Source organism: Crotalus tigris, unplaced genomic scaffold, assembly GCF_016545835.1.
Source record: "Crotalus tigris isolate CLP2741 ecotype Arizona unplaced genomic scaffold, ASM1654583v1 scf7180000020074.1721668, whole genome shotgun sequence".
Lineage (NCBI taxonomy): Eukaryota > Metazoa > Chordata > Lepidosauria > Squamata > Viperidae > Crotalus > Crotalus tigris.
Genome location: NW_024097846.1, coordinates 500,422 through 518,885, shown reverse-complemented (window position 1 = coordinate 518,885; position 18,464 = coordinate 500,422). Strand labels below are relative to the sequence as shown.

Below are 18,464 nucleotides of genomic sequence, written 5' to 3'. Positions count from 1 at the left end.
TCCTTTAAGATTGCAGACTTAATATATCTAAACACTGCAGGGTCAAGGGAGGACAGCATGGAGAAGTCCCAGTGTCTAAACAAGTATTTCTTCTTATTTAACATTTAGTTTTGTCTGCTAGCTTCTTATAAGTCTATTGTTCACACCAATAATGCTGAATCAGCATAACTTGAAAAATAATAAAGTATAACCGATCTGATACTTAACTGCAATCATGTTCATCTGCTCCATCCACACAATCCTGATCTCCATCACAAACATAAGATGCATCAATGCACCTGTGATCAGGACACTGAAACTGACCAAATTCACATGCATCTGTGAAGGCTATAAACACATTTAAAAAAAAAAAAGAGGTCCAATTTAATACAATGTCTTTCATGCATGCACTCACAGACACCCACAAGTATATACCCAATTATCAGTTTTTTCCCAAATGTTCTAGAGAAAAATTAGGAAAACTGTGTCCTCCACTTGTTTAAGTCCTTAAAGCATTGGCCATAGGCCATACAGTATAGCTAAGAATTCTAACACTTACAATGCAAACACATCCACAAGGCTACAGCTTATGGAGTCCACCTCTTTCTTATACTTACTGCAGTTCTTTTCATCTGACCCATCGCCACAATCATTATCGGTATCACAAAGCCAGATTTTGGGAATGCATTTGCTGTTATCACAAGTGAACAAGGTTGTGGGACATGACGTTGGGCCCTGTGTAGGGCACTGAAGTTCATCACTCCTGTCCAGGCAGTCATTATGCTTATCACATCGCCACCGAATGGGAATGCACTGGCCATTTCTACAGGTGAAGGCAGATGTAGCACAAGAATTATCTGAATAAAAAAAAAGAAAATATGGAGAGCTTTCTACAATATGCTCTGACTTCCACACAGAACTGCTAATGATTATTTCCACCATTATTAAAGAAGAAAACAATCCATCAAATCTCCTTGGATTATATGAAGACCACTTCATAAGCCCACCACAAATTTCTACGTAAAGATTATAGATATCTATGTGTCATGGTGTTGCCCAAAATTACCAGGATTATCTATGTGTGTGTCATTTTGTAAACTACAACTTTTGTGATGAAACACATCCCTGGCATGCAAAGGGTTTCAACATATGCATTAAACTGTGTAAAACTGGTATTGTTGTTGTTGTTGTTGTTGTTATTATTATTATTATTATCTGGTAATGTTATGAGATAAAAGAATCTGGAATCCATAAATTTTTGCTGAACATATAATAGCCAGGAGTCTATACTGGAAGAAACTTGAATTTCAGAAGTATTTCAAACAATTATGCCCTTTTAAAGCTTGTGGACTAATACTGAGAATTTATAGCACAAACATGAGGAAATGCAGGATAGAAATGTTTACTATAAGTAACATCAAGCTAAAATTTAATTCAATAAAATACAATAGTTTTCAAATGTGAAATCACTGAGAAATGTCTATAAGACATTAATCTCTGGTTATAAACATAAGTCCCAAAATTTATCATCATGTTCAAGCTCCTCTCATTATTCTTACTTATCAGAACCTTTGCTCTGAAACTTTCTTAAAGCTGCATTTTTGTAATTCTAAGAACAAACATCATCAAAAGCTGAACTAAAAGGACTGTAAAATCCTATTCAAGCACATTAAACTGAAAAGTTTAATCTTAAAAACAATTTACAAATATTTTTGCATGTGTCTAGTTCTCTGTACTTTAAGTTTTATGTAACCAAAATATTTACTTTCAAAGGAAGATTAAAACCAAGAAACTGAAAATCAGTTCTGATATAATGTAACTTTATGAATCCACATTAGAATGTTTCATACAATATATTCCTCCAGTCTTGGGCTGACCAGATGTGTTGGATTGCAGCTTCCATAATTTCTTACTGTGTGACCAAATGCCGTTTCAGCAGGAAATAATGTCAGCTGAAGTCCAGCCCATCCAGAAGACAATAGAGAATAATCTTAGAGACAAAGTAGTTAAATGGCATATATTCATGAGTTAGATCTGTCACAATTTTTCACCTTTGCACCCTTATAATTCTCATCATCATCATCTATGTTAGAAGTGGGCATTTGATAAACAATTGTTTTCATCATTTGTTTATATACTCAACAATATCAATGCTTTCAGACATGGATCCTTATCACATTTTTTGAACAATATCATTTTTGGATCTATAAGTGACACTTACTTAAGGATCCACAGTTTTGTTCATCAGTATTGTCATGGCAGTCATCCACACCATCACACCGATAGAACCTGGGTACACATCGTCCATTGCCACAAGAAAAGGAGTAAGACCCACATTGCAAAGTGGGGGGTTCGTTGGATGGATCTTCCACGCAGGTGATCTGATTGGAACTCAGCTTCATCCCATAAGGGCAGCCACAAACCCTCTGAAAATTGGGGACTGGGAAACAGAAGTGGCTGCAGTCCCCGTTAGGGTTTGTTGTTCTATTGCAGTAGTTGGAGCCTGCAAAAATACCATGAAAAATAAATATCCAAATATGAAAGATCAGAGAAACAATTTATTTGTTATGGACTATGGGTAAATTATGAATTATTTTTTCAGCTACACACACACATACCCCCTACCCAACCCACACATACACAGTGCTTTTTTTCTAAAAAAAAAAAAAAAAAAAAAGGTGCCGGAACTCACTCATGTCATACAACCTGCCTTGCTTATCCTACAAGGTTCCATCCAAAAAAGGTGCCGGAACTCCGTTCTGGGCATTCTATGAGAAAAAAAGCCCTGCATACACATACATACATACACACATGCATACATACATTTCTTACTGGAGAATAAAGTAAGCAGTGTATGGGAAAAAATGAAAGTACAAACCAATCAAAAGTAAAGGCCTTTGAGGTTCACTGATTTCAAAGAGAGGTTGATATACGTTCTTAAGGAGGCTATGCTACACACGCTTATGTACGGTATTATTATGTACATTAATTGGAGAGAAAGTTTCACCACACATAGTCAGACTTTCTAATGGGCTGTTAGATTGTTTTACTCTCTGCCATTGAAATTACTGGTCTCATGTTAAAAACTAAAACAGAAACTCATTATTAGCCTTTTTGTGGAATCAATAATTTATTTATGCTTAAAGATATAAATGTAATGGCTAAAATAAAATCAAGCTTTTTTTGCTTTTCTGCTTCTAGGTTCTAGACCTAGAAGCAAGAAGAAGTAACTCTATTGGCCCTCAAAATTCATATCATTTCTCCAACAATTAAAAAAAAAAACCCAAGATCTGGCTTTAATGTTTCATTCCTCTATATTATTAGCCTTTGTTTGGTTCTATTTTTGAGTAGTAGCATCTGTACTAAATTGGATAGTCATCATTGAATATGATTTTTTGTTTTATTAATAGCTCTACTGGTGAGCTCACTGTTTACAAATTAATATTAACAACTGTCCATGGCAATAAATACCAAGTCTTACCAAGGTTAAAATGTAGCAAGGTTCACTGTCTCAGAATTAAGAACACTTAGCTAAAACTTATATACTCCCAAACCTAATTTTGCAAACAGATGAACTTTAATATGCAATCATGTTATCAAAAAGGATACAGGTCGTCCTCAATTTACAAGAGTTTGTTTAGTGACCATTCAAAATTACAATGGCACTGGAAAAAGTGACTTATGACCATTTTTCACAGTTACAGCCTTTGCAATATCCTCATGATCATGTGATCAAAATTCAGATGCTTGGCAATTGATTCATACTTACGACCACTGCTATGTTCCCAGGTCATACGATCCCCTTTTGTGACCTTCTGATAAGCAAAGTCAATAAGGAAGCCAGATTCACTTAACAACCGAGTTAATTGCAATGATTCACTTAACAACTGTGGCAAGAAAAGCTGTAAAAGGGGACAAAGCTCACTTAACAAATGTCTCACTTAACAAAATAGATTTTGGACTCAATTGTGGTCCTAAGTCGAGGACTACCTGTACTTTAATACTGACAGATGTATACATGTACACTTATTTATTTTGTGTGAATAAATGAGCCTACCTATTTGAGAGTGAGCATTGTAAGCTTTCACATGCATGATATTATTGATTCCTCTCCTGATAACCACCATTTCTCCTCCATCAGACTTTCGAACTCGAACTATTCCACCAAGCCTCCAATCTGTAAAGTAGGCATAGCCTGCAACCCAGAACAAAACAAAACTTATTACTATTCTGCTAGAACAGGGGAAGGTAACCTTGGCTCTTTTATGACTCATGGACTTCAACTCCCAGAATTCCTGAGCCAGCCATGTGCTAGAAGGACAGAATTACCAATTTATTTAAGGAAGGAAAACTAGGAATAGCCAACTTCTGCATGTCCAGGGTGATTTTTCTTTAGACTGTTTTTTTCAGCCACCTGGGCTGCGGTGGAAAAATAGGAATATTTTATCCACCTAGAAGTGGGATTTTTTTTGTACCCAGTGTTATTATCCTCCTTTGGCACCTGAGAAGAGGAAAGGCTTTACTTGGCTTCCCATTAGTTTCACAAGGAAATGAAAACTTGAAAGTATTCTTTACATTATGCTAGAGACGTAAAAGAAATTTGGTGACAGATCTTTTTTCAGTGAAAGGACAGGATGCATCAAAACCAAACAGTGGCTCAAAACAGACAAATAAATGTATGAACTTTCCTAATATCTGTCCCAAACTGCATGCTTTTTAGGAAATTGCATTTTAAAGAATATACATTTAAGAATCTGCCTGTCTACCTACCTACCTACCTACCTACCTACCTACCTATGGACTGCTGCATTAAATATGCTTGTATCAGTGAACAATCATGTATATTAACATACATAAAAATACATACATTACAGAGGGTTATATGTAAAATAATTCTGTATATATACAGTTTCTTTTAACTAGAAAAAAAATGGATATAACAAATATTTGCATGCATATCTTCCAAATCAAATCAAACCGCTCCTTGTATGGATATTAATGAATCTGCATTTTAAAGTATTACAATTTATAGTCTCATGAAAACTGTTGCACAGTGAAAAAAATAAGAAGTTTTCCTGTTTTCATGTCGTACTCACCTCCAAAGATAGTAAGACCAAATGGATGTGTCATCTGACTAATACGTTCAAGTGACCTTCTATTTAACCCATCAAAAGTACTGTGCTCAATTTTATCAAAGAAGGCATCCACCCAATAAAGCCTTAAGGAACTGGAAGAAAAGATAATATTTATTGAAATGTCATCCACGTCTCGCCAAACTGGTTTAGGATTAATGCACCAAAATCATTCCCAGCCAATCTTTGTTAATCTTAAAGAAGATATTTAAAAAGTCAGAAACAAAGTTGCATTAAATGTTCTTCATAAACCATTGTTTTCTATTCTCCAAAAGCTTGCTGTCTGGTAGCCAAGTTAGCTGATTTGGAGAGGTCTGGGTTTTTGTTTTGTTTGTTTAAAGGATTTTTTTTTTCTGAGAAGCACACCCACACAGGGAGCAGATTAGCATGATTCCTGTAAGGCCAAGAAAATTGGAATAGACAATGATGCCCCAAGGTTACATTTTTTGGATCAACACCGTGCTTTTTGCAATCAGCGAAAGCTTGATTTAAAATGTCCCTTCTTTTTTAATCTGGGCTAAACTAAAGTATAATCTGATTTTGCAGTATTGGATTTTTGAAATTCTTCCCTGCTCATTTTAAGATTTTCAATTGTACGCAAAAATAATTGGCTGCCTTCAAATAGAACTATAACAATCTAGTTGTATTTGTTATTGTAGTGTCCAAGTATTGAACATTTCCTCAAAAAAGGCTTATTTGATTTTTTTTTTCCGAACCTCCAATCAATAGCTAAGCCATTAGGCCATCCTAGTGTCGTGTTTACAATTGGTGAGGCATGGGATCCATCGCTCCAGGCTCTCATGATCTTAGCAGGGCGGAACCAATCTGTCCAAAATATGTATCTGAAAGTGAAAAGGAAATGCATTTAGAGCTGCACATAATACTGCAAATATTGGTATCCTTTCTGAAAAAAAAATATTTTCAGTGTATTTGCCCAGTTCCCTAAAACAAAAGCTATCCTCTAGCACAGGGGTGTCAAACTGTCGGCCCACAGGCTGGTTGCATCCTACGGGGCTGTGCCCACCTCAGCTCTGGCAATGCAAAAAAAGTCATGATATGTTGTGACACGTCACGTGACTTAGCGAGTTTGACACCCGGGCTCTAGCACTATTTGCATTTTAGTTTTGCTTGCACAGCTTCTTTACCGTCAGACTTTTTTAACAAGACACAGTTTAGCCACTTAACGTATGTTTTTAATTAGCTTGTATGTTTTGTATTTAAGTTCCCATGCAAGAAATTATTTCGTTCTTATGTCTATAGTTAAAATTATTAAAATGTAACTGAAACAATCACCATCTTACTGAACACACCAACTATATTCAGAATGGATACATTTAAAAAAAAATCATGAAACATCGCTTCAGAGTTACTTCTAATATTTTTGCTATTGATTAAGTAAATTTCACTGTTTATTGCTGCAAGCTTGAGTGTCTCTGCCCCATCAATTAGCAAGAATAAACAGTTGGTCTTCAGTTGGAGCGATTTACATTCCTTTATGAGAAAGAGCAGAAAAAAGGGAGAAAGAAAATCCCTTTCAATTTAAAAAAAAATCATCTGTCTTCTAACCCAGAATGAGAAAAAATTTCCCTGAGCCGTGTAACTAATATTAGGAGACAATAAGTCTCTCATGAAGTCTGCCTGTCCAACCAATCTGAGATTTTGCTTTCTGAAATCACTCTCAAAACTGTGCCTCCGAGCTTAGGTAAGTGAAATGCACACTCATATTCTTCTGTAGGAACTATTTATGCTGATAACAAGGCAGCGATAACAGCAACTCTTCTGAAGCAATAAGCTATTTTGCAACCCAGGAATAAAACCACAGAACAAACATGTCTTGGTTTTTACAGATAAAGCTGCTGAATAGCCCCCTTTGTGCTGATTTTGTACCACTTAGTGTTTTGCTCTGGATTATGGAATCGGTGCCAGAAGAACAGGTGATGAGGGATACAGAGGAGCATAAACAGAAGGAGGTTTTTAAAAAGGGAGAAGAGAGGCTCTTGAATTTGAATGTTAAGGAAGATCCAGAAAACACGGAATACGTTTTCAAGAAAACACATGGCAACAAGCAGAAGCCAGCTGACAGATTCTAAAATATCATCTATAATACCAACATCATCCACACCTGGAATACTGCAACCAATTTTGGTCACCATACTACAAAAAAGATGTTGAGAGTTTGGAAAAAATTCAGAGAAGAGCAACTAAGATGATCCAAGGCCTGGAGATTAAAACATACAAAAAATGGCTGCAGGACTTGGGTTTGACTAGTCTAAAGAAAAGTAGAAATAGGGGTGACATGATAGCAGTATTCCAGTATTTGAGGGGCTGCCACAAAGAAGGGGGGGGTCAAACTATTCTCCAAAGCACCAGAGGGCAGGACAAGAAACAATGGTTGGAAACTGATCAAAGAGAGAAGCAACCTGGAATTAAGGAGAAACTTCCTGACAATGAGGACAATTAACCAGTGGGACAGCTTGCCTCCAGAAATCGTGAGCGCTCCATCACTGGAGATTTTTAAGAAGAGGCTAGACAGTCACTTGTCTGAGATGGTATATGTCTCTCAAACAGGGGGCTGGACTAGAAGACCTCCAAGGTCCCTTCCAGCTTCTATTCTATTCTATTCTATTCTATTCTATTCTATTCTATTCTAATTATCTGACAGATTCTGCTGGAAAATGAGTCATGAGAACCTTCAAGGGTCCTAATGCACCATCTATACACCACATAATGGTTTTGACAAAACCATTGACTGTGGTTCTCACAGCATGCCATATGTTGCTTCCAAAGTGTATAAATGAAAGTAACAGAAAGGAGTATTACTAAACAAATGGGAAATAGTCACATTAACTGCATTTTAATTCCATATTAAATCCAATGTAGCTTTGATCCTGACTAACTCTGCTTTTGCTTGTTCTTGGCCCCATGACAAGCTGCACTTTTCTGTACTACAGAATGCAGGGAAGAAAATAATTTGTTCAAATATTCACTTTTTTTTCGGACAGACTGCATTTAAAAAAACTAATGCATTAAGTAAAAGCATTACTCAGAGAGTGAGATTTTGAATGGGAAGTTTCAGATAGATGTTATACCACCTTCATTCAGAAGAGATAATATAACAGAAAGACTGTATTGTGTTGTATTTTTGAACAGTATATTCAGTTTTGAGACTTACCCAATAACTGGATGAACTACGATTGATCGAGGATTATTCAAATTTTGAAGAATAGCTCGTCTTGATTTATCAGCCAGCCTCATAACACTAATACTCCGATACCGAGAGTCTGTCCAATAGATATTCTTTGAGATCCAGTCAAAAGCCAAATCTTCAACTCCGTCCACTCTGTTGGCTGCAAGGATTTCCCTACCTGATATTTAAGAAAGAGCAATGCATCAAAACCGGAAGGAGCTGCTTCCCCGCTTTCATTTTTAAAGTCAAATTTAATAGGATAAATTATAAGCACTGTATCTCAATGAGCAAAGCTCTGGATCTGCATGCATTAAATCCTAGAGAATTGCAACCTACAGATTAAACGGACTGGACAGGTCAATAATTGAGTTCCCTATAAGGCTGATTCCAATTATAAACAGCAAATCTATCAAGAAACACTTTTCAAAATTGCCTTGATAAATCACTGAATTCCCCCTTCCCCTTTTTTGCCAATCTTGTTCAATGTTGACTCATCTCAATGGTTTTAACTTACAGTTCAGAGAGTGGAACAGTCTCTGGAATGCTGAAACTTTTCCATGTATTCTTCCATGCCTATGTAGCCATTACAAGGTTGATCCAGTGGTTTTAGAAAATAAAACTTCCAGAACAGGAAGGATTTCCTGGTGTATTTATTTATTTATTTATTTGTTTGATTGATTTTTATCCTGCATTTCTTACTTTATAAATAACTCAAGGTGGTGAACATACATAATACTTCTTATTTTCCAACTCAATTCCAACCCTATACTCAATGTTATTCCTTCATGGAACTTTTGCATGCACTAATTCATAGAATATGCCAGCCACAAACACTCTGCTTCCTCTAGCTTAGCATAAAGTATAAAATCAGCCATTATAAATTGTAACTCCTGGCTTACATATTAGTGACATGTGTGGACCCAAATAAGGATGACCAGAACATGACATAGTGTGATGTGCAAATATAATGTAATCAGCGCTGCAAAACCCTTCTTAGAACAAGAAGATCTGCTAAACCATGGATTTAATATAGAAATGGACTTTCAACTATTGTGAAGTATAATGACATTGTTATTAATTGTTTCTGTCCAAGAGAAGTAAATATTACCTGTGCCATCAATTTTTTGTTTATAGATTATATCTTTAGTAGTATCTGAATAAAATATAGTGTCATCTTGGGCACAGAAGTCAATTCCAACAAAGTATGAAGAACTTCCTGTTACAGGAATTATTACATCTTCCTGAGTGGAAAGATTGAATGGGATTCCACGCACGGCTAACTGGGAGGAGAAGAGCAGGAACTGCTGCACAGCTGTGAGAGAAAAGAGTCTTTATTTTAAGATCACAGCAAACTTAAAACAGATTTTTTTTTAAAAAAAGAAACCTTAAAAACTTAATTACATGGAAATTATAAAAATACAAAAAGCAACTATTAGTGTGAAAGAATAATGCTGAAAGAAAAAAAATCAGTTAAAAATGAAAGAAGAGGACAATTGTAACTAAGTACATAAAGGTTCTTTATATAACCTTTACTATAACTTCCATAATGGAAGAAAGGTGGTAAATACATGTGATTAAAAAAAATAAAAGATACATTCAGTTATGAAACCTTAGTTACTACACACTGACTCATATACTCACTGGAGTACCTCTGAAATCAATCAACTAACTTTATTAGATTAAATCCCAGGAAAAATATGCCTAAAGACTTTATTATCTCCTTTTAGCTTTTCTGAGATATTAAGATATGAATGAGGCAAGTATTAGATGTATACATCCTTCAAATTCGAAAGCAAAATGGTATTTGAGAAAGCATGTGAGTATTCACGTGGCACTAGTTTGAAGACTCTAAAGCAGTGGTTCTCAACCTGTGGGTCGGGACCCCATTTGGGGTCGAATGACCATTTCACGGGGGTCGCCAAACCATGCTGTCCGCCATTTTTTTCCCTTTTCCCTAGCTGTCCTACTCCCTCTTATTGGTGGCCACACCCACTTGGGGGTCACCACAACATGGGGAACTGTATTATGGGGTCACGGCATTAGAAAGGTTGAGAATCACTGCTCTAAAGGTTTAGACAAGTTCACCACCATCTGTCACTAGAATGCAGTTGATATGATTATCCATGGAGATTCTATGCAACATGTGTCCATGGCTGTACTAACCAATGCAGCGTCGACCATCAGCATGCAAGTCAAAGCCCAACGTGCATTTGCAGCGGTAGCCTAGACCATCATTGTCAGTTCTGTGACTGAGAACGCAAATCTGTTCACATCCACCATTATTAACACCGCAAGGATTTCTTACTGGAAAACAATATATTTAATACATTTAACATATGGCATCAGATTTATGTGAAATTTTACATTTTGTATACACCCACTTCTTAATTAGCAACTACTTCAGTCAGTGGCCATTTGCAAATACAATGGTGACAAATGGTCATTTTAAAAAATCATTTTCTGACCAATGTGTACATTTACAACCAAATTTTGCGTGCCTGACAATGCATGCTGGAGTGGCAGTAACATTGGCATACCAATAGAATTTTATCTGAATAAAATGGCAGCAACCAGTGATTTTCACAAGATATCTGTCTCTCAGTTATGTGTGCATTTAGCAATTATTCCCCTTAATGATCTTATCACTGGAACTGAACTTGGTTGCTAAATGAGGAATGGGTGAATAGAAAAAGAATGTTTTAAGCCATCTTTGAAGGTCTGCTAAAATGTATTTCATATCTGCAATTCCCATTAAAACCATACATATCAGTCCAAGCATAGTTATATATACTCACTCCACTGTAAATACAGCCTATTTGCTTAAATAGATTTTCTCAATCTGGGATTTTGACCATACTGTCCTGGAATTGCTCCACAATCAGCTGTTGCTTATTCACTGCTTTGATTACTTAGGAATCCAATTCTAAGCAATTCTGTCTCTCTTTTTCAAATTGATAGCCCTGACAATCGTTTCAAGAAATCTTTGTGCTCAGCATCAGAGTAGTTTTTTGTAAATATCAGTCGATCCTTGAAATATATGTTGACATTTGTGGAAGAAAATTGCAATTTTTCCCAATGAACTATTTTCTATTTGGAATGTAGTTTCATCAGAATAATTGTGCTTCACATGAGTACACTGTTGGCTGAAGCCTAACTGCAAATTAGCCTATTCTGTAATTGAAATCTCATTGTTTTCAATGAGAATAAATCAATAGAAGTAAATGAATTTACACTGGGCAGGGATGGACTATCTGCAGCCTAGAGATATCTCTGACCTTGGGCTAATTTCAAAAACCCTAGGCAGGGATCCAGTTAGACCAATAGTTAGAGCTATCTGCTGGTCATGTATCAAGGAGAGAGGAAGAGAAGGGAGAAAACACAACAGAGAAGAAAAAAGCAGAAAAACACCTGATATTTTTCCTTCTAGCCTCACTAATGGATTGGAAGCACAGTTATCTTTGCTATGCTTTCTAACAGTTAAGTCATAATAAGAATAGTGTAAAATCTCTTTTGGCAATCCTATATCATCTGACTTACCAAGTGGCTGTCGGAAAGCATGATAAATTGTCACTCCATAGGGACGCAAGGAAGATTGAAAAATCACTTGTGGGTTAGAATCTGTAAATCTATTGGCTTTCATCACTGCCATTCTTGTCCAATCCGTAAAATACACAGAATGCTCAAAAAGACTTATTCCATAGGGATGTGGAATCAATGACCCTCCATGAGCAACAGTTTTCCTGTTAAAGGTATATTCTTTTTAGAAATACTGAAAGTAGTACGTTACAGGATACAACTGTTTCATCATGCTTTACTCCTACGCAAATGTCATAGCAGTGACCTAAGAAATTATAAATAAAGGATACATCCGACCAAGAAGAAAAATAAATAATGAATAAAAATATTTGAATCATGGTAACCAAAGATGTAAGAAACAAAGGTTCAGAGGGGAAATGTGGTGGTTTAACACTCAGCTTTGTTTTTAAAAAGATGGAAAACTAAAAAAAAAAAAAAAATCAGCAAAAGGAACCTTATTTTGGTTTTCTGGAAGGAAAGACACCGTTGTGCCTAAATGCAATGTAAGTTATTTTCTCTTAAGGAAAGGCAATTCTACTTGCATTCTTTTTCTTATAGGCCAGCAATGGCCTTGGAAAGTGCAGATTAAAAAGGGAAACAAAGATAGCAATAAAAGGTTTAACAGTTTTCTGCTACAAACAAAAAAAAATGTGTAGGGTATGGTGCAATGGAAGAAACAATGTCTACAATAGGGAGTCCTTCTCTGTGCCTGCCTATTAGGGTAGCAGTGTTTCTCAACCTTGACAATTTTAAGGCATGTGGACTTCAACTCCCAGAATTCCACAGCCAGCATTGCTGGCTGTGGAATTCTGGGAGTTGAAGTCCACATGCCTTAAAATTGTCAAGGTTGAGAAACACTGGGGTAGGGAGAGTATTAAGGTCCAGGAATTCTTCTCCTTCCTTATCAACAGTATGCAAATCTTTGTACACAATATGATAATGTTCTTTTCTGCGGCTATCCGTTTAGGATCAACATAGAAAAGTCATCCCTCTTCTCCTTTATTTGGACTCAGAGATCAGTGCATGCAACAGGGTGTCTTTCCCACCTTCCCACTAATTATCTTATTTCTGACCAAATTCAGAAACTGAAGGATAGAAATTGATATCTCAATTTCAAGTCTTAACAGTGTTTAAAGGAGGCATATTTAAAGGCAATTCATGACAAGAGTACTTTTTAGTCTGATGCAGTTGATTTAATTTAAAAAATGTAAACAATGTAAATGTAAATGACCCACTTTGCGTCTTCTCCTACCTCTGTAGTCCATCATAAGTCACAGTTTCAATATAATCATATCGGCTGTCTACCCAGTAGAGTCTCTTTGATACAATATCTAAAGTTATCCCAGCTGGCCATCCCAATTTTGTTTTAACCAAGTCCAGACGATTTGTTCCATCCATAAAGGCTCTTTCTACTTTAGGATCACCTGAAAGATTATCCCAATCTGAGAAAAACAAATATCTATAAAAGAAAGAGAAAAGAAAAAAAACTATTTTAGTATCCCTTCAAGCCTTAGAGATGATACAAAGACCTGGCTTACACAAAACAGTAAGCAGAAATATAGTTTGTCTGGATTAGGCTTAGTGTGAATCCAGACAGCTGTGGTTTATACAATTTGCTATGCTGAAACAAATCACTATTTAGCATCAAGTGGGAACCTAGCTGAAGAATTTGGTGCCACTTTATAGACTGAAACACTTATTGTGGCATTACATTTTCATGCATAAAAATCCATTACAGTAGGTGCAGAAAGTACCATCCTATTGGCAGACACACTTAGTGAATTCTTACTAGCTGACCTATAGAATTGTAGCCATTATCATGCAAAGTTTTATGCTGAGATAGCCACATCTTCAGATCACTTTACATTTCACTGAACTAAATTCTACATATATTATATTAAAAGTTCTCTATGAGACATGTAAATCAAAAAATCATAGTAAATAGAAAATTAGATAATATTAACAGAAGCAAAAAGAAGGCACTAAAAACAGTTCTTAAAATTCCCAGGTTTAGAAATAAATATCCCAAATTCAAATATCAGTACTGAAGAAGATAGATGAAAGATATAATGCTCCAAGCAAATAACAAGATAGCAGTGGTCTGTTACAAAGAGGAAACTCTGAAGAGATCTCAAAAAAGAAATTACAGAGATTTCAAACTATATTCCAGATCATGTTTTATATGAAACTAATTATCTTTATGTCCAGTTTAAGGAATATGAAATATGACTGACAATAAATCCAATTTCCTATTTTAGTTTGCAGAAAACAGACAATTATTGAATCAGGTATCCATTCCCCTAACACACACAATTAAATAGATTTCTTTTCTGATTAATGGATACTATATACAAACTATTTTTTAGCTAAGTAGGTGTCATTGTGACCTATAAATCATAATTTATGACTCACTGTTTGTAAAACACAGTTTAGCTTTGACTTTTGTGAAAAGTCCTTTTGAATTAAAAAAAAAAAAAGATATGTCTATGTGCAGCAACCTCTTTACCAGATGCTGTGCTTGTAACTGTTCAGCACTTCTCTACCATTGTCATCAATGACACACAACTGAATTGCAGCTCTTTCTTTGCTCTTTTCTGCATAATGTCCAGATCAACAAAGGAAATAGGACGTAAGGACTGGAAAAGAGTTCCCGGGGAAATCGTAAGTAGTAAAGAGCACCAAATCTCTATTCCTCCATCAACTCCTAGTAATATTTTATTGAGCAATTGATGCATTTAAAAAATAGCAAGTCTACAATTCTTCAAAGGAGGGAAATATCCTTTAATCAATGTTACCACTTACCCAACAGTAGGATCAACAGCTATTCCTCTAGGATTCCCCAAACTTTCTGCAATCAAAGTTACACGGTTGGTTCCATCCAAATTTACCAAATCAATTCTGTTGACACTGGTCTCCACTATATACAGCTTGTTGTTAATCCAGTCTACGGCTAGGTTTTCTGGTGTGTCAACTGAAATATTTAAAACTTCAAAGATATCTGAGCCATCAAGGTTGACAGAAAAAACCTGAAAAGAAAGTAATGGTGCTTTAGGACTTAGGATCCTGTATGTTTTCAGGGCCACTTTCATATTTAGCACAATTTCCAAACAAAATAAATCTTGCATGCATTTATTTTAAAAGGAATTGTGAAAATGTTGATCCTATGCAGCATTAAGTCCCCAATTTCTTAACCTTTTGTTTCAATCTCTTCGATGTGACCTCACCTCTTTTAACTTGTTACATCTGCATGGGCAATAATCATAATCTCCATTCTTAACCAATGTTTGCAAACAGCTTGATTTTGAAGAGGGCGGATTTTCCCTCTCTAGCTAGTAATCTGAATTGTATAATTCATGCACATAGGCTTATCCAATGAGCTGCATTTACATCATATATTGAACTGCAAACTAAAAGTAAAGAAAAATACACAAAGCAAAGCTAAATCCACTAAAGTTTGGTATGAAGGACAAATCTAGTTATAGTATATATGCCCTGGTTCCTGTATAATTAGCAATGACAAGCAAACTACCTTATGGCTTAACTGAAGTAAATGTTTATCTAAATCAGAGGTTCCCAACCAGGGGTGCGAGATGATATTCCAGGGGGTGCGAAAACTTGGGTTTTCAAAATTATAGTGTATATCATAATTTGTTGCCGTTATTTCGAACTTTTGTAAGGGGTGCGAGAATATATCAGAAGTGTTCTAGGGGTACAGGGTATAGAAAAGGTTGTGAACCACTGATCTAAATCCAAATCCATTACATGCCATAGTAAGCAGAAGGATAAAGATTAAGTCATTGAACCCTGATATAATTCAAGGAAACAAAGAAAACTGCAGGAAAAAAAACTTATGTTAGGAGAATATTCCTCTCACCTCCCCTTACTGTGCTTTTTTAAGAATCTGAGGATAACATGCCTTTCAATGCACTTGAAAAAGAAAGAAAAGAAAAGCCTTCCAATTCTTTATTCTATATCCACATCGCTGATGCTTTAAAACTACCAAACATAATTAAACCATACTTATATTTTATACTATTTGTTACCACTCCAGTAAAAAGCAAAGTCATGAAAAAAGCAATGAGTAAAAATATTGGCCTGCAGCATGATAAATTGTCAATATTTGTGGCCCAAAGCACAATTATACTAATAACCTTGAGAAATATCTTATGTCTATCTTCCCAGAAAACACAGCACTTCTACACTTTAAATGATCAGGTTTCAAGAAATTGCAACAGAGAATAAACCCAGTTTTGAAAGAATGTACTATTTCTCTTAATTAGGTTTTTGGACTCTCTTTCCAATAATATTACAAGCTGCTCAAGATGATGCCATAGCATAATGCACGCTTTGTTCGATATATTACATGTAAAAAGCTTAGCTAAGAAATGTTGTTAATTATCAACAGAACCATCTCAAAAGTTCATTTTTGTTAAAAAACAAAGAAAGGCTCTGCATCTGTTCACAGAAATGAAAAGTTATCAACACATACTATTCTTGGATGCTTTTGCTTCCAAGAAAGCTATTTGTACATTACAAACTACCTTATCTTGCACCGTATCAGTCCAAAATATCCTACGCAGATGAAAATGAAAATCTACACCAACAGCCACTCCACGATTCCGGGATTGTATCAGAGTTCTAAAACTTCTTCCATGAATGTCTCCAATTAATAAATCACGGCCGTTGGAAAAAATGATAGAGGCAACTCCAGCTGAAAACATGGAAGACATTGCTGTAACAATTATTTTTCGAAAGGATATACGTTCACAACTTAAATAGAAGATATGGGCCTCCTTCAAGACGGGAGGCCCATGAAAGTTGCAATATAAATCTAAGCAACATTTTTAAGAGTCTTTTGAAAAAAATTAAGAAGAAAAATGCAATCCCATCCCTTTAGTGTCTATTTTTAAACCTGTTGTCCCCAGCCATCCAATATAGCTCCTAGCCACCAAAATATTACCCACCTTATTTTGTAATAAACTTAGCATTGAATAGCAAAGAAGGTACGTTGGAACTGTGCCACTGAAGTGGCCCCCAAAGCAGCTCAATATTGAATACAATATAAGATCTTTAAAACATTACATGTAACAAAGAAGAGAACAGCATTTTTAAAACAAGGTATCAGTGTAATAGATATGTATGGAAGATTAGGTAACTGGTTAATTCAATTTATTATAGCTGTATTAATTGTTTTAAACATATATGCATGTTGTAGTATCAATTTTGGAAGTGTTGGTGCTTGAAATGGGGTATTTCTGAATATATTTCTGTTCCTAAACACCTTTTTCAAGTTTAACATCTTTCTAAAATACTCAGAAACAAGATCTGGCCAAAACAACAATTTCACACTCATGACAATTGGTGAAGTTGGAAAAGTTTGAGACAAAACAAAAGGAAGCAAAGGAAGAATATTTTTTTAAAAAAAACTTTACTATGAGATTGAGCCATCTTTTTCACTATTTCCCTTTCAACAATTATCTGTTGGTGCATCTGATTAACCAAAATGACAACAGAAAAAGAAGCAACATCTCTGAAAATTATTTCCAATTTTGACAAGAAATACAAATGAAATTGGCAATTCTTTTTAAAAGGGAAGATAATGTTTTGCTTTCAATATAGCAAATGTCACCTTCTCATATTATTGCAAAAGTAGCTCACGTTCAGGTAAACTTAATAGAAAATAGAAAAATTGTGTTTTCCAATTACAATTAATGGAAAAACATGGCAATTCTGGGGTTCTAAATCAAGTTTAAGATTGGAGCCTAAACTTAAGATTTTGGTTCCAAATTAACCCAGTATTTTTTTCCTTTCAAATCCACTTATCACAGTTCAGACCTCTAATAATGCACTCTCTCATATTGGGGTGGAGATTACAATGATTTCTTGCCAACAAATTGTTTCGGTGTCTTTGCTATTTGGCAAAATGAGAGAAGAGATAAGGGTGTCCTTTTGATCTGCCAAAAAAAACCCCAAAACCAAACGATTTGTTGATAAGAAAAACGAAGAGTGTCTTTAGAGATCTAGAGTTACAATTTGAGTGACTGAGCGAGACAAGAAAGGATGGAAGAGGAGAACGCTGCCAAATTTGGGGCCACATACACAAAGCAAGAGAATGATTGCCCAAAGCAGAAAAACAGCTTGCTGATCTTGGTAGGTTTTATTCATTCTAGGCAGCGATGGCAGTTCAACGTAGCCTAAGGCCTGCATCCATTTCTCAGCCTGCCACATCAGCTCTGTGCTTTTCACCCTAAAGCAGTAGCAGATGGGTTCTGGTCCAAGCATATCGAAAACTGTGATAGTTTTGTGACACTTCCATGTTGCTGCCCTTTGGTTTCTATGGATTCGCTTTTTTCTTCTCTAAGAGAAAATCTATAGCACCTGGCTGAGATTGGCAAGTTCCCAACTCCTTCAAACTATTGCCCTTCTGCAATAGGTGTAAGGAAAAGGCAGAACTGAATAACCTGGAGGGGCCATCAGTTTGAGACTCCTGCCCTATTCCATGATATATGGATATATCTTATATCTTATATCCATGATATAAATTGGATCTCAATCCCTGGCAGAAGAGAAACAGTCCATGAATATTCAAA

The 18,464-nt window shown here is 35.7% G+C and overlaps 1 protein-coding gene across 2 annotated transcripts in view; it reads right to left on the bottom strand.

The window, feature by feature from the left end:
- Positions 1 to 18,464, bottom strand: part of LRP2 (LDL receptor related protein 2) — a 145,459-nt gene that overhangs the window by 78,312 nt on the left and 48,683 nt on the right. For both annotated transcript variants that reach the window (XM_039365425.1, XM_039365427.1), the window contains exons 11-23: positions 16,416 to 16,585; positions 14,677 to 14,900; positions 13,127 to 13,333; positions 11,836 to 12,038; positions 10,462 to 10,602; positions 9,407 to 9,610; positions 8,284 to 8,476; positions 5,828 to 5,953; positions 5,076 to 5,206; positions 4,037 to 4,174; positions 2,201 to 2,482; positions 597 to 836; positions 208 to 327 (exon numbers count right to left, since the gene is read on the bottom strand). In XM_039365425.1, the coding sequence (XP_039221359.1) occupies positions 208 to 327; positions 597 to 836; positions 2,201 to 2,482; positions 4,037 to 4,174; positions 5,076 to 5,206; positions 5,828 to 5,953; positions 8,284 to 8,476; positions 9,407 to 9,610; positions 10,462 to 10,602; positions 11,836 to 12,038; positions 13,127 to 13,333; positions 14,677 to 14,900; positions 16,416 to 16,585 (2,379 nt within the window). The remainder of the gene's footprint in view (positions 1 to 207; positions 328 to 596; positions 837 to 2,200; positions 2,483 to 4,036; positions 4,175 to 5,075; positions 5,207 to 5,827; positions 5,954 to 8,283; positions 8,477 to 9,406; positions 9,611 to 10,461; positions 10,603 to 11,835; positions 12,039 to 13,126; positions 13,334 to 14,676; positions 14,901 to 16,415; positions 16,586 to 18,464) is intronic.